This window comes from Cyclopterus lumpus, chromosome 19 (assembly GCF_009769545.1).
Source record: "Cyclopterus lumpus isolate fCycLum1 chromosome 19, fCycLum1.pri, whole genome shotgun sequence".
Taxonomy (NCBI): domain Eukaryota; kingdom Metazoa; phylum Chordata; class Actinopteri; order Perciformes; family Cyclopteridae; genus Cyclopterus; species Cyclopterus lumpus.
In genome coordinates this window covers 454,835-469,310 of record NC_046984.1, presented here as the reverse complement: position 1 = coordinate 469,310, position 14,476 = coordinate 454,835, and the positions used below count along the sequence as shown (strand labels likewise).

Sequence of the window (14,476 nt, the reverse complement as noted above, 5' to 3'; positions counted from 1 at the left end):
TGAACACTAATATGAATGTGTGTTGTGTCTGATTGTTCAACATTCTGTCTCTCACTGAATTGTTCATTCAGTGTCCATTGCCCATGCACCTCGGACAAAAGGAGCCAATTCATTAAAACTATGGTAGGGTTGCAATAAAAATTGTCATACAGACTTTGACAAAAAACATGTATCTAAAACACAATTAGCAGAATGAATACAGGGTTCATTTTGTGTCGAGGATTTTCTTTTCAACAGTGGTTTTAGGTGGTATTGGTTTTATCTGTGCATGTTGTGAATGCAAATTGTTATCACATTGTTTATCATGGCACACTCCGTGGGATGATTACTTTCCTCCCAGGTTTGGCTACATGTAAAAGTGAATTTAATTTTCTGTGAAATTTCCTAACTGAAAGGGCATGTGGAGGCTGGGGCGTGGTTGTGCTCAGCTGCGGAGGGGTGTGGGGGAGTGATTTGGGGAACAGGTGCAGTGTTCTCTCTCCTGCCAGGATGCACAAACCTCATAGCGCACCAGATTGAGACTCCTCCAGGCGTGGCGGTGCGGTTACGGCCCTATAGGTTACCTGAACACAAAAGAAAAGTGGTTCAGAGGGAATTAGCGGCCATGCTGGAGATGGGGGTAATAGAAGAGTCCCACAGTGCCTGGTGTAGCCCCATCCTTCTTGACAACAAGAAGGATGGGTCTATACGGTTCTGTGTGGACTATCGCAGGGTGAATGATGTGTCACGGTTCGATGCTTACCTAATGCCCCGGGTCGACGATCTCCTGAACCAACTGGGCACTGCTCGTTTCTTTACGACGCTGGATTTAACCAAGGGCTACTGGCAGATTCCTCTGTCGCCAGAGTCCAAGGAACAGACGGCCTTCTCCACTCCGTTTGGTTTATACCAATGTACCACGCTTCCCTTTGGGTTGTTCGGGGCCCCAGACACTTTTCAACGCCTCATGGACCCGGTGCTGCGTTCGCACGCTGCATATGCGGCCGCCTACTTGGGAACCCAGGGAAGTGTGCAGTTGGACGTAGGGAGGTACGGTATCTGGGGTACCACTTGGGCGCCGGGCAGGTGCGCCCGCAGATAGACAAAACCGCCGCTATCGCAGCCTGCCCGCGGCCCAAGACTAAAAAAGGGGTGAGGCAATTTTTGGGACTGGCGGGCTATTACAGACGGTTCATCCCAAACTTTGCAGAGCGGACCAGCCCCTTGACTGACCTCACCCGGAAAGGTGCCTCAGATCTGGTCCAGTGGACGGAGCAGTGCCAGTTGGTGTTTGAGAAGGTAAAACAAGCTCTCTGTGGGGAACCACTCCTTCACACACCTAACTTTTCTCTTCCCTTTACTCTGCAGACTGATGAGTCGAACAGAGGGCTGGGGGCCGTTTTGTTCCAGCAGGTAGAGGGGGTTGACCGCCCGGTCCTCTATATCAGCCGGAAGCTGTCGGAGAGGGAGGCCAGGTACAGCATGGTGGAGAAGGAGTGCCTGGCCATCCGGTGGGCGGTCGACTCCCTGCGATACTACCTCCTAGGACGCTTATTCACCCTCTGGTCGGACTGCGCTCCGCTCCAGTGGCTCCACCGCATGAAAGATATCAACGCCCGGATCACTCTGTGGTATCTGGCGCTGCAGCCTTTTAATTTCAAAGTGATCCATAGGCCGGGGATGCAGATGGTTGTGGCAGACTTCCTCTCCCGCTCTCATGGGGAGGGGGGGGGGGACTAGGTTAGGCCGGATGTCGCCCCGGCCTAAGTCGGGCGGTGGAGGTATGTGGTGGCTGGGGCGTGGTTATGCTCAGCTGTGGAGGGGTGTGGGGGAGTGATTCGGGGAACAGGTGCCGGGAGGAGGCCTAATTGGCCTCAGCTGCAGCAAATCAAGGCCAGAGTGACACTTCCTTATATATGGCGCACACAGGTGGAGGCGAGAGAGAGGGAAGCAGAGACACAGGCTGGTCAATAAAGAATATTCCGAACCATATTCAGTTGTATGCTCATCCTTTGGTGCGGGGGGAAGGAACCTGCATGTGACAGCATAGAACCTGTTACAGGGCATTATACAGTAGAATATCTACGTGGTGTCTGTGAAAAACCTTGGTGGAATTCTAATGGAACATATCGATAGATATGAACCGCAGACTGGGCACTACGGGACACCCTTTTTATTTAATTCACAGAGCTGGTAGACACCCCCCCCCCCCCCTCTCCCTCCCTCCAATAAACCGCCACCAGCCTCTGCTCCAGACCCAGGATAGCAAAGACAAGCAGTTGTTTAATTACCTTTGCTTAAGAATCTCAATCGATAGGCTTAAAAAGGTCTTGTCCCCCTGGCAACCAACCTCCCACTCGCTTTATCATCAGCTGTCTGTTTGTCTGCATGCTGAGAGCCACCCCTGTAGTACTGGCCAGGGAGGGAGAGGGGTCTCTCCTGTTTTGACCAAAAGTATCATCTCCTCCTATAATGGTCTATCTCCTGTCTTCTATTCTTCCTCTTCCCGCCTTCTCATTCTGAAGCATAAGTCTCACTTCTTCAGACCACATCGTCGCATCCTCTCACCTTTCTCTCTAACCTGCTATCTCTCCCTCCCCTCCTCACCTTCTCGTTGCAGCTATCCACCAACCAACCAATCCCCCCTCTCAGTCCACCTTTACTCTCCGCTGCCAGGCCCGGCTCCATCAGCAGAGGGCTGGGTCAATAGCAGGTTACCCCTCGCTGATGGGTAATTACACTGCAGAACAGTAGCTCCTGCTCAGATGGGCCTCGGAGACAGACATGCAGAAACTTTGAAAGCAGCCCATTGGGAGGGAGAGTGGGGGTGGAGAGGCAATCAATCGGGCAGATTGAAGTTGAATATCCCACATGGGCCAGGGAGTGGGAATGGAGTGGCTTAGACTCACCAGCCTCTTTGTACATTCACTGCTAAAGCCTCCCCATCAGATAGCAGAGAAAGCAGGAGAGACCATTTCACCACAATGTGACTTTACTTTGTGCCATGGTTCAAACCACATCATATCAGGAACTGGGAACGTTGCAGTTATGTGGCAGGCGCTGTAACCTTTAGCCTACCGAGGAGCTCCTTTTCCTATGTTTTGGGGATTTACAAGCCTATGACAGCCAATATATTGCACACCACTTAGCCCACCATTGTTAGTTTATATTCTTGTTCCCAGAAGTGGGTTTCTAGAACCTCCTTCCCGATGACATCATGCTGCTCGTGAAAGATATCGAGCTATGATTGGTCATGTCTCTCGGTCATGGTTATTCCTCTACTATTGCCTGATGATGTGACTATTTTACCAGACAAAAGAATAGTGTAGTCTGAACTCGTCTTAAGGAAGAACTAGTCAGCTTAGCTAAATTAGGATGGGAGCCAGAGCCTTCAGTTATCAAGCTCCTCTTTTATGGAACCAGCTTCCACTTTCAGTCCGGGATGCAGACACAGTCACCTCATTTAAGAATAGACTTAAGACTTTCCTCTTTAATAGTGCTTATAGTTAGGGCTGAATCAGGTTTGCCCTGGTCCAGCCCCTAGATATGCTGCTATAGGCTTATAGGCTGCTGGGGGATGTTTTAGGATACACTGAGCACCTCTCTCCTCTTCTCTCTCTCCTTATGGATGAATTTACATCTCTCCATTGCACCTTATTAACTCTGCTTCGCCCCCGGAGTCTTTGTGACTTCACGTCTCATAGGGTCCATTGGACCTGGAGGTGTCTGATGCTGGTGAACCGGCCTCCCGCGTTGGCCCTGCTGATGCGCCTCGCCCCCCCTCCTCTCTACCTCCTTCTGTTTCATGGATTGGAGTTCCATTCATACATTGTCATATTCATGTAATGTGTTTATGTAACTCTGTAATGCTGTATTTTCAGCCATTATATAATGAATAAAGGTTTTTTGGGGGAGTTTTTTCCGGAACTCATGTGAGGGGTCCTCGGACAGACCTTTGCTGTACAGATTGTAAAACCCCTCTGACACACATTTGTGATTCAGGGCTCTACAAATTAACTGAAAACTATTGAACTGACAGACCACAGCAACATTTTTTAAAATGTGTTATGACTGCTATGAAGTAAGCTTGACCCTGAGCCTTCACACTCAAACTGTGTCCTGAGTATTTTCAAATCTGGATTCTGTCTCGCTGTCAGAGGCAGCAGAGTGTCGGCAGTCTGTTTGTTCCTGCGTCAGTCGGGAGTCTGGCAGCTCCTCCACTGCAGGGCCGCCTCCTCAGAGCTGGAGGCCAGCTGTCTTCAGCTCTGCTCCTTGACGAATGTCCTTCTGCTTGTGTGAAAGGGAAATATTGTGTGCGTGCTTGTGTGTGTGTGTGCGTGCGTGTGTGTGTCTGCGTGCGCGTTTGTCTGCGTGCGCGTGTGTGTGTGTGCGTGTGCATGCTTGTGTGTGTGTGCGTGTGTGTGCGTGTGTGTGTGCGTGTGTGCGTGTGCATGCTTGTGTGTGTGTGTGTGCGTGCGCGTCTGCGTGCGTGTGTGTGTGTGTGTGCGTGTGCATGCTTGTGTGTGTGTGCGTGCGAGTGTGTCTGCGTGTGTGTGCGTGCGTGTCTGCGTGCGAGCGTGTGTGTGTGTGTGTGTCTGCGTGTGCATGCTTGTGTGTGTGCGTGCGAGTGTGTCTGCGTGCGTGCGTGTCTGCGTGTGCGTGTGTGAGCGTGCGTGTGTGAGCGTGCGTGTGTGAGCGTGCGTGGGTGCGTGTGCGTGCGTGTGTGAGCTGTGTGTGTGCAGTGCGTGTGTGTGTTGTGCGTGTTTTGTGTGTTTGTGTCTGCTGTGCGTGTGTGAGCATGCGGTGTGTGGGAGCGTGCGTGTGTGGTGCGGGTGTGTGAGCGTGCGTGCGTGTCTGCCGGAGCGAGCGTGTCTTGTGTGTGTGTGTTGTGTGCGTGCGTAGTGCGTGCTGTGCGTTGCGTGCGTGCGTGCGTGTCTGCGTGAGCGAGCGTGTTGGTGTGTGTGTGTGTGTGCGTGCGTGCCGTGCGTGCGCGCTGTGAGCGTGTAACAGGCAGTTCCACGTGTCGTTGTGCTTTCCCTCAGGTTGTGTTTGATAGCAATGCATCAAAGACCTTGCCAGGGGTGTCATCTAATGGGTTTTAGATTCAACTTTTATATTATTATGTAAATAGATGACTCTGTGATGTAGCATCAGTGCAGTCATCACAGGGGCTGGAAGGCCCTTGTCAAGAAGACATTGAGGGAACAAAACAATGTTGCACTTGAAAGTTAATTAAAAAGCCATAAAGTAGTGTCTGCTGCTCTATCTTGTTTGCTGTATCTGTGGGCCTGCTGGTTTCTCTCTCTCCCCCCCCCCCCCCCTTCTTCTCCCCTTGCAGCCACAGGATGAATAGTTTCATTACAGTGACAAGTTCTGAGGCAGTCTCTGACTCTGTCTCTGTTTGCTCTCTTTACTGCCAAACTATTTACATGCACAGAGGAAGGCTTGTACTAAACCATTCATTATGCTCTCAGGCATTAAAACGTATCCCCTTCTCAGCTTCGAGCTCCTACCGGACTTCTCTCACGGAGTGTAAAACTTTTCTCTCCTCTTTTTCTTATTCTTTCAACGACTCTCCCGAAAATTGACGTTCCTCTCCCTGACATGTCCCGTCATTCGGAAAGAAGGCTATAGCTTCAGCCATCATGAGGAAGATTAAATACGGAGAGCAAAGAGAAATTAAAGAGGCTTATGAATTAATGACTAGAGTTATTAGTGCTGTAATTAGATTTAAGGAATGGGCAGTGCTGCATTGTGAGATGTGGGGGGTGGGAGGGGGCTCTTGGCTGACTCCTTATCATTCACAGGATATCCTGTAAGTGTCGGGACAGTTGAGATGGAAAATTGAGCTCATCCATGCTTGTGTGATAGTACAAGTCAGCTCCACTGCACGCACCACGCTGAGAGATGAATGTGCAGAACAGTCCGGCTGAAGTTACAGCAGAGAACGGACGGTTAACGTAACCTAGAAATGGGTTTCAACTGCTATGTAGCATTTTATTTGGTGGCACAGCAAAGTCAAAGTGAAGAGAGGAGAATATGAAACATTTTAATTGCTCCTTTTTGCTAGTGGTCAAACAAACATAAATGATATGGGCAATTCCAGCATCAAGTACCGCATTAAGCTAGTATGTGTTATCCATTAAAGCCCAGACTTTCATAGATATCCAACAGAAAACATTATCTGAGAGTAGATTAGGCTCTCTAGCCTCTCAGAGGAGAATTAATTTTGCCTAACAACTCGCCCTTTGCCTACCGATAACATGCTATTTCCTTTTTAACCCTTTTACTTGATCCTGTTTTCCTGTAGAACATCCACTTGGTGGCTCGCTGGCTGGGTTCTTTGGAGAAACTTCTGGAACAGCAAGCAGAAGGAAGCCACGAGAACTTCAGGGTGTTTGTTAGTGCAGAGCCCTCCTCCACCCCCGAGGGCCACATCATCCCACAGGGCATTCTGGAGAACTCTATCAAGATCACCAATGAACCGCCTACTGGCATGCACGCCAACCTGCACAAGGCCCTAGACAACTTCACCCAGGTACGACCCCCCGAGGTTGGATGTCACTCCTGGAAGTAAATAACTAGAACCATTTACCAACTGGCCAAAACAAAATCTATTAATGCAGCTTTAAAACTAGCCTCAACTCAGATACAACTTTTACATGCTGCCGACGAGTCATTTGTTACATTCCAATTCTGAATGATATGAAGTATGTATTTTTGCCTTTTGATTGTAAAGGTCTCATCAAATTGATATCATTACATCCTTAACATGAGTATTTCCTATTAAAATCTTTTCAGTCTTAATCATAATCCAGTTTGATTTGGCTAGACCTCTGTGGAGGGTTAGTTGACATATCGGTGATCATTTTATAAATTAGGCTCTTGAGTTACACCCATGAGAGGAGTACAAGGTCACATCTGAAGATGCACTGTTTTCTAAGAAGTGATTCCATTAGGACTTAAAGTGCCCATTTCATGAATCTTTAATATGAAAGGGCTACTTGAAGGATTTATTTTCATGTTTGCCATGAGTGGCAGTTGAGGCAACACGTGGCAATTTTCCCTCCAGATTTATCATCAAGTTGTCAATTTGCATAAATATTCGGATGCGAGCAGATGGGGAGAGTCACCTTTCACTTACTGTGGAATGGCTCTGATGCACAGATGTGAAGGCCATCAAACCTGTGTGTGGTTACGTTCTGCAGGGAGATGTTGGTACGTTACATGAGGACTGAGATCACAACAAATTCTGTCGGACACTTTTTGTATTTGTTCTTGTTCTCCAGCCTCTGTCGTTCGAGCGGATCAGTGCACTGCAGTGGCCTCTCCCTTTTCTCCCCCTTCAGTTCTCCTCTTCTATCGAAGCCCCCCCATTACCCGATGCTTCGCTGCCAATGCATCTTCCTCTGCAACATTACCTGAGTGCTCAGCTTCCTCCCGGTCCATTTTTCACAATTCTTAGTTTGCCAATGTCTATCTGCCTGATAAGCCCTACATGCTTGTGAGCCCTGCCCACAGCGAGGTCCACTGACGGTAAGGACGGTGCAATATTCCAGTCATGTTTTACTCAGTGAAAGCTAATCAATGTTAGGCTTAACTCTCTGTAATAGCCCACCCGCGTGGCTAAAGCCCGCACTAAGCCAGAGAAATGACAGTTTCTTCCCTCTTGACCTTTTCACTGTGAGACACAAACAGCTCTACTGCTGATTTACACCCCCAGAAGAGAAACGACGAGTCTGGGAGGATGAAGTTCAATTCTGGCACAACGCTTGTGGTTTTTACTCAGCTTATTTCACACAAGTACTGTATTGTACACATGTGTTCTGTTAAGGATTTGCAACTCCCTGTTTGCTGAAACTGATTGTTTAGTTTATCATATCATATTTTCACATCCGTCAGTTCAGAGATATTGAGGGATGTTTTTCAGCATATGTGCATGCTCGTGTGTGTGTGTGTGTGTGTGTGTGTCCTCCTCTGCAGTCTCACTGGATGCCTTTTCTCTCCAGTCCACAGGTCATGAATAGGGAGGCTATGCATCTCTTTCAGCTGGGTTGAGCAGAGGAGTAACAAGCTGAATATTAAACACAATCTCTGAAAGGGTGTGTGCGCATGTGTGTGCGTGCGTGTGTAAGCGTACGTGCGTGCCCTGCGTGTGTGTGTGTGTGAGTGAGTGGTAGTCAGTCTTCACTGTATTTTTTCTGCAATTAAAAGGGAATCTCATAGTCGGCTTCATCGCCACCGAGTCATCTCATTGTCTGTCCGTTAGGCAGCATTGGGGATTTTGGGCCTGCCACAACCTTTTACCTGAAGTACACCGCGGCGGCTCAGTAAATGCAGCTGTACAGTTCAAGAGGCTCTTTGTGTTTTTTGTGTTCCAGGACACGCTGGAGATGTGTGCGCGGGAGAATGAGTTTAAAAGCATTTTGTTCGCCCTGTGCTACTTCCATGCGGTGGTGGCAGAGAGGAGGAAGTTTGGTCCTCAGGGCTGGAACAGATCTTACCCTTTTAACACTGGAGACCTCGCCATTTCTATAAATGTTCTCTACAACTACTTGGAGGCCAATCCAAAGGTAGATCTTTCTGTTTTTTTTCCTGGGCATTAGATTGCATAGACCACTATTTGTAATCTTAATTGGAAATCTAAACACGTGCAAACACAACTAAACACAAGCCACTCTAATTACCAGGTGCCATATGATGACCTGCGCTACTTGTTTGGCGAGATCATGTACGGGGGTCACATCCACGGACGACTGGGACCGCCGTCTGTGTCGGACCTACCTGGAGGAATTTATCAAACCAGAGATGATGGAGGGAGAGCTGCACCTAGCACCTGGATTCCCCTTACCTGGAAACATGGACTACAACGGCTACCACCTGGTGAGGCAGAATCAGCCTTTTTGATTACATGAAAAGTAAATTTAAAATGATAATAACTTAGAGTGCAACACATACACTTGCGTCTAGACTGCAAGTGTATCCGATGTGTTTTCGCTCTCATGTCTCAAACAACAGATAAGCTTCCCATTTTCATATCTGCAGATTACTGCAGCCTCTGTGCGGGTGTGTGCGTCTCAGCTTTTACGGGCAACTTGAAGTGTTTCATTTTGGCCTTAAACTGTAAAAGTAAAGTTGATGCCCAATAAAAAAGACACGGAATAGCTTTGCACTGAGCAGCTGCTGTGTGCGTAGTTCCGCTGTTAGCTGAAAACAGTGAAAGGAGTAAATTGCTTCCCCTCTGGGTTCTGGCTGCAGGGCAGCAGCTGAGAGGCAGCAAGGTCAGCTTTGAGTCTCAATAAGTAGAACCCACAACACAAAATATTAATATCGAAATGGTTTCAAGATTACATTTTTTTGCCATCAGCTATAGTAGTACTCTGTAGTAAGTGGGCAAGCCTTTCCAGCATGCCTTGGACAAACAACAGCAGTCCCACCTTCATGTTTAGTTGCGTCTCACTTCTCTTATAAATCCTGTCTAGAGCCACACCTGTCAGCTGTTTGTATCACTCTGATAACCCAGCGCACACTACCTGCACCAACCGGCAGACACACACAGTCAGCAACTAGTCCAGTGAGCAGGAGTCAATCTTTCCTTTAAACCCAGTGAGGCTTCCAGGTTAACTAGGCTCCTAGATTGTGTCAATGCTATCAAGGACTGGACGGCAGGAAATTGTTTACAACATCCTTGGGTGAATAAAGACAGGAAGAACATACAAGACCAAACTATTCCCTTCAGTAGAATCAATACAATCACTACACAACTTGACATGCACATTTACAGCGCTGTGTGGGTACAGAGTCAACTTCAAATTGGAGGAAGTCGTCATATTAGTCCCCAGTGTGATCACCATTAATAGAGTTGACATGTTCCAGCCTGACCTTGCTTTAAAAAAATTCAGAGTGGTGACAGCTCCAGGCATCATCAGGTCACTGCCTCACCCCACAGTGTGGCTTGAATATTGTTATTTATCATTGAACACAAACCTTGATTGACAGGATGAAATCAGAAATGTGTCAACTGCTGCAGTGCACCTTTTATATATTATATTGAGTGTTTTTTGGGGGGTTTGTTTTTTTAAAGCTTCATTCTCTGAATATGAATATGAATATGAAAACAGTGGTTCAGAAAATGTGACAGTCCAGATGCCTCCCACGAGAACCCCACAGAGGCAGCGGGATGTGCCATTTGTATTTCATTTTGCCCCAGTCTGGGTGATGCTCAACGGGTACATCCTGGCTGTCATCCTGGCTGTCTTCCCACCGGAGCCACTATGACACTATGCCTTCTGCATTTGGCTGTCACCACACAGTCGAGCCGAGGGCACGGTGGTTGAGATTTGGGCGAAAGAGCAGGGCTGTAAAGGCCTCGCGGGCCCCCGGGGGTCTGCTAGGCCCTCGCCTCCCTCAAACCATCTGAGCAAACTTACAGTATATTTAGGAGGGAAGAGTTGTGGGAGAGGCACAGAGTAGGAAAGTGACTCCGCAGTTTTACTCCTCTAACAATATACAGGTGTAGGCAATCTGCAAGGTTAGCCCAGCAAGGACAGAGGCGATGAAACAGGCGGACTACAAAGTGGTTCTGTAATAAAGGCCAATATATTTTCCATCAGGACATTATGATTAGCAGAGCTTTTTTTATATAATGTAAGTGCCCCACAAAAAGGAGCCTTTTTCACTTTTTTCACTTACTTAAAAGCATATTGATATTCTTTATGGACCAGCAGATGGAAAATGCCTTCTTGTTATGTTCATTAACAGTCTGTCAATTGATCCTGTGTGTTTGAATCTCACCCAGAAATATCTCTTTATGTATATGCTTTCATTCTTGTCCTTTGTCAGCAGAACATTAGAAGAAACATCTGAGAAATCAAAAGGCTTTACTGTTCTGTCCAGAAGTGATTGCAGAAGTCTTTATGCTGTTAATAAAATCATCTAGGCCAAATGTTTAAATGCTGTCCTGTTCAGGTAAAAAAACGGGATTAACATGTCTTTATTTTCTGGAATAATTAAGACTTTAAATACATGGCTTTAAATTGATAAATTAAAACACCAAACTTTAATTCCATAAATCTGGGTCAAGATTTAAGATGACAGAGGTTTTACGCCTTTCTGACATGCATTTCTTCCGCTCCAGTACATTGACCAAACGCTCCCTGCCGAGTCGCCCTACCTGTATGGCCTCCACCCCAATGCTGAGATCGGCTTCCTCACACAGACCTCGGAGAAGCTCTTTCGTACGGTACTGGAGATGCAGCCCAGGGACGGAGGAGTCGGTGAGGGTGGTGGCACCACACGAGAGGAAAAGGTCAGTATTTATGGTGTACTACAAGTCCAAAAGTATGTGGACAGCCACACATTACACCTAGAAGTGATTGTGAACATCTCAGCCTCATCTCCCATTCAGTGTTCCAGTTCATCCCGTAGGTGCTGGATGGGGTTGATGTCGGGGCTCTCTTCCTCCGCACCAAACTGGGAAAAGGGTTCATGTATTGACCTGGCTTAGTGCACTGAGGCATAGACATGTTAAAACTGTTTCACAGAGTTGGAGGCATACTACACTATATCATTGCATTACGATTTCCCTTAGTTGGGTCTGTGAGGCCGAGCAAAGCAGGAAACAACATGACAATAGTCATCATCTGTTAATCTACCAATAATTTTCTCAATCAATGGATTCCTCATTTCATCTATGTGATGCATTCAAATGTCCTGTTTTATTCAACCAGCAGGCCACAGCCCAGAGATAAGACATTATATTTTACATTTGACAAAGAAAAGCTGTTCATGCTCATTTTCTGCCAATGATCTTATACATGAATGAATATTTGTTTCAGCCCTAACAGTAAAACTCTTTTGTATGAAATATGTTTGATCTATCAACTTGATTTTAATTACAATATACTATATATATATATATATATATATATATATATATATATATATATATATATATATTTAATGTTGCTTACCTTTGACTTATTTCCTTCATATTGTTCTGGGATCTGAAAGCTACTATTTAGAAATGGTAACAAAGTGACTAACGTTCTTATTCTTAATTTAAAAATGACATTAAATGTGTGCATGGAAGAAAAGAGAGCAGGCCCCTAAAAGTGAAATATCATATACTTTTATTTGATTAATCAAATAGGACATGTTCCCATTCTATATTTAATTTACCAAAAGTAGACAATAATGACGACTAGAAACATTCTAGATGTCTTGTGCATCCTTTTTTTAATTCAGCGTAACATGTTTCTACCTTATAACACTTTGGGGTATCAGTATTTAAATTTGAGTTACATCACATGTCATTTAGCTGACGCTTTTATCCAAAGCGACTTACAATAAGTGCATTAAACCATGAGTCCAAACTCGGAACAACAAGAATCAAGCAAGTACAATTTCTTCAAAAAAGTGTTAAACTACAAAGTGCTATCAGTAAGAGACATTTAAGTGCTACCAAAGTGCTACTACGGCTCTACCTTCCCTATTCAAGATATAGTAAAAAAAGATGTGTTTTTAGTTTGTAGAGACTTTCTGGTGTCCTGATGTCAATGGGGAGCTCGTTCCACCAATGAGGAGCCAGGACAGCAAACAGTCGTGACTTTGTTGAGTGTTTAGCTCGTAGTGACGGAGCTACCAGCCGATTGGCAGAAGCCGAGAGAAGTGAACGAGGTGGGGTGTACGGTTTGACCATGTCCTGGATGTAGACTGGACCCGATCTGTTTGCAGCACGGTACGCAAGTCCCAATGTTTTGAAGCGGATGCGGGCGGCCACCGGTAATCAGTGAAGGTTGCAGAAGAGCGGAGTAGTGTGGGTAAATTGGAGTTGGTGTACAGAGAGAAGAGAAGAGGACCCAGGACTGAGCCCTGAGGGACCCCAGTAGTGAGAGGACAAGGCTCAGACACAGATCCTCTCCAGGTTACCCGGTGAGTGTGGTCGGTGAGGTAGGATGTCCAGAAGTCAGAGTACTCACAGCTCAGATGCACGCGTTCTGTGGGTTGGAACAATGTTTGGCTGCACAATATTACGTTTGTTATGACAGACCCACGAACAGGTCAGTGAGGTTTGGGGGCGTAAATTGGTGGCATTTGAACTAAAGTTATGATTCTGAAGTAGAGCACCACATCTTAGATGCATGGTGACAACAGGTGACATTCTCTGTAGCTGCTGCACGAATCAAAAAACTAATTGCGGACCAACTGTGGCCCTGGGACCTCTGATAGCACCAAGGGTCATTGTAACACGTCCTGTCACAACCCCCTGGTTTCCACCCCCCAGCAGCAAGGAATGAGGACACGTTGTGTGACGTTTGGCAATGATCTTTATTTTTGATCCTGCACTGCCGGTCCCATGCTTCCTCCGCAACACCCCTGATATAGGGACACATTACCCCTGATCCAAAGCAGCTGAGGCTAATTAAGCCTCTTCCCGGCACCTGTTCCCTGAGCCACTCCCCCGCTCCCCCCCTGCAGGTGAGCCTAACCACGCCACCATGCCATTTTCTGGTTCAGCACTGCTCTTAAATAAAGCATATTTGAGGGAGTGCAGCCTTGCACACTCCCTCAATGGAACAAGTGTTACACCCCTGAAAAAGGATGTAAACCTAGTGATATGGTGATTTTTCCTCGGCAAGGGCTTTACTGTCATATCTTATTTGTAAAAAAACAATTACTTAGACAGGAAGAGATCCACAGAAGAGGATGTAGTAAATACTTAATCAACATTACCAACAATATTTAAAGTATTACCTGAGATATTTATCATGTTCCTAAAACATATATACATACATATATTCCTAAACACAATATAGCTTGATCTCTGTTATTCACAAAATGGCGGCTACACTTGACACAGCAAAACGAAGTTACGGATGTAACTATGGTTCTATGAATCCTGGATGACCAGAGGTGGTGCTTAGCACTGGATATCTCCGTCTCGTGCACACGCAGGTCGAGTCTTAACAAAGCACCAGCCGGGTATATATTCCGGCATCATCCGGAGATCAGTCGGAATCTTATCGCAAGCTCACAAGATTCATAGGACCGTAGTTACATCATCCGTAACTTTTGTTCTATTTCATCCTTCCTGACCACCAGAAGCAGTGCTTTGCACTGGATGACTGGATGAGTCACGAGGAATCCCAAGGAACCTACTTCGTATGAATCAAGCAGAGGAACTTGACGAAGAACCACCCCCAGTGGGTGAGGGGTGGCAACGTTCACGCTGTAGTTTCTGGTGAATGTGATGCCCATGAGGCTGCAGCACATACATCCTCCACGGGCACACCTCTCAGGGTTGAACGTGACGTGGAGACACTCCACGGCCCCTTATGCTGCATTCACACCAAAAGCGTGAGTTTACTCGCCCGACTATTTGTGCTTTATTCGCGTCATTTGAGACGTGAATTTGTCCAGAAAGGGAGAGAGAAGAGGAGAGAGGAGCTCAGTGTATCCGGAATGTAAGTGGAAGCTGGTTCCATAAAAGAGGAGC

The 14,476-nt window shown here is 46.6% G+C and overlaps 1 protein-coding gene across 1 annotated transcript in view; it reads left to right on the top strand.

The window, feature by feature from the left end:
- Positions 1–14,476, top strand: part of LOC117748529 (dynein heavy chain 9, axonemal-like) — a 143,871-nt gene that overhangs the window by 113,719 nt on the left and 15,676 nt on the right. Inside the window, 5 exon segments of the mRNA XM_034558362.1 lie at positions 6,290–6,517; positions 8,361–8,552; positions 8,670–8,726; positions 8,728–8,862; positions 11,117–11,287. Coding sequence (XP_034414253.1) covers positions 6,290–6,517; positions 8,361–8,552; positions 8,670–8,726; positions 8,728–8,862; positions 11,117–11,287 — 783 coding nt within the window.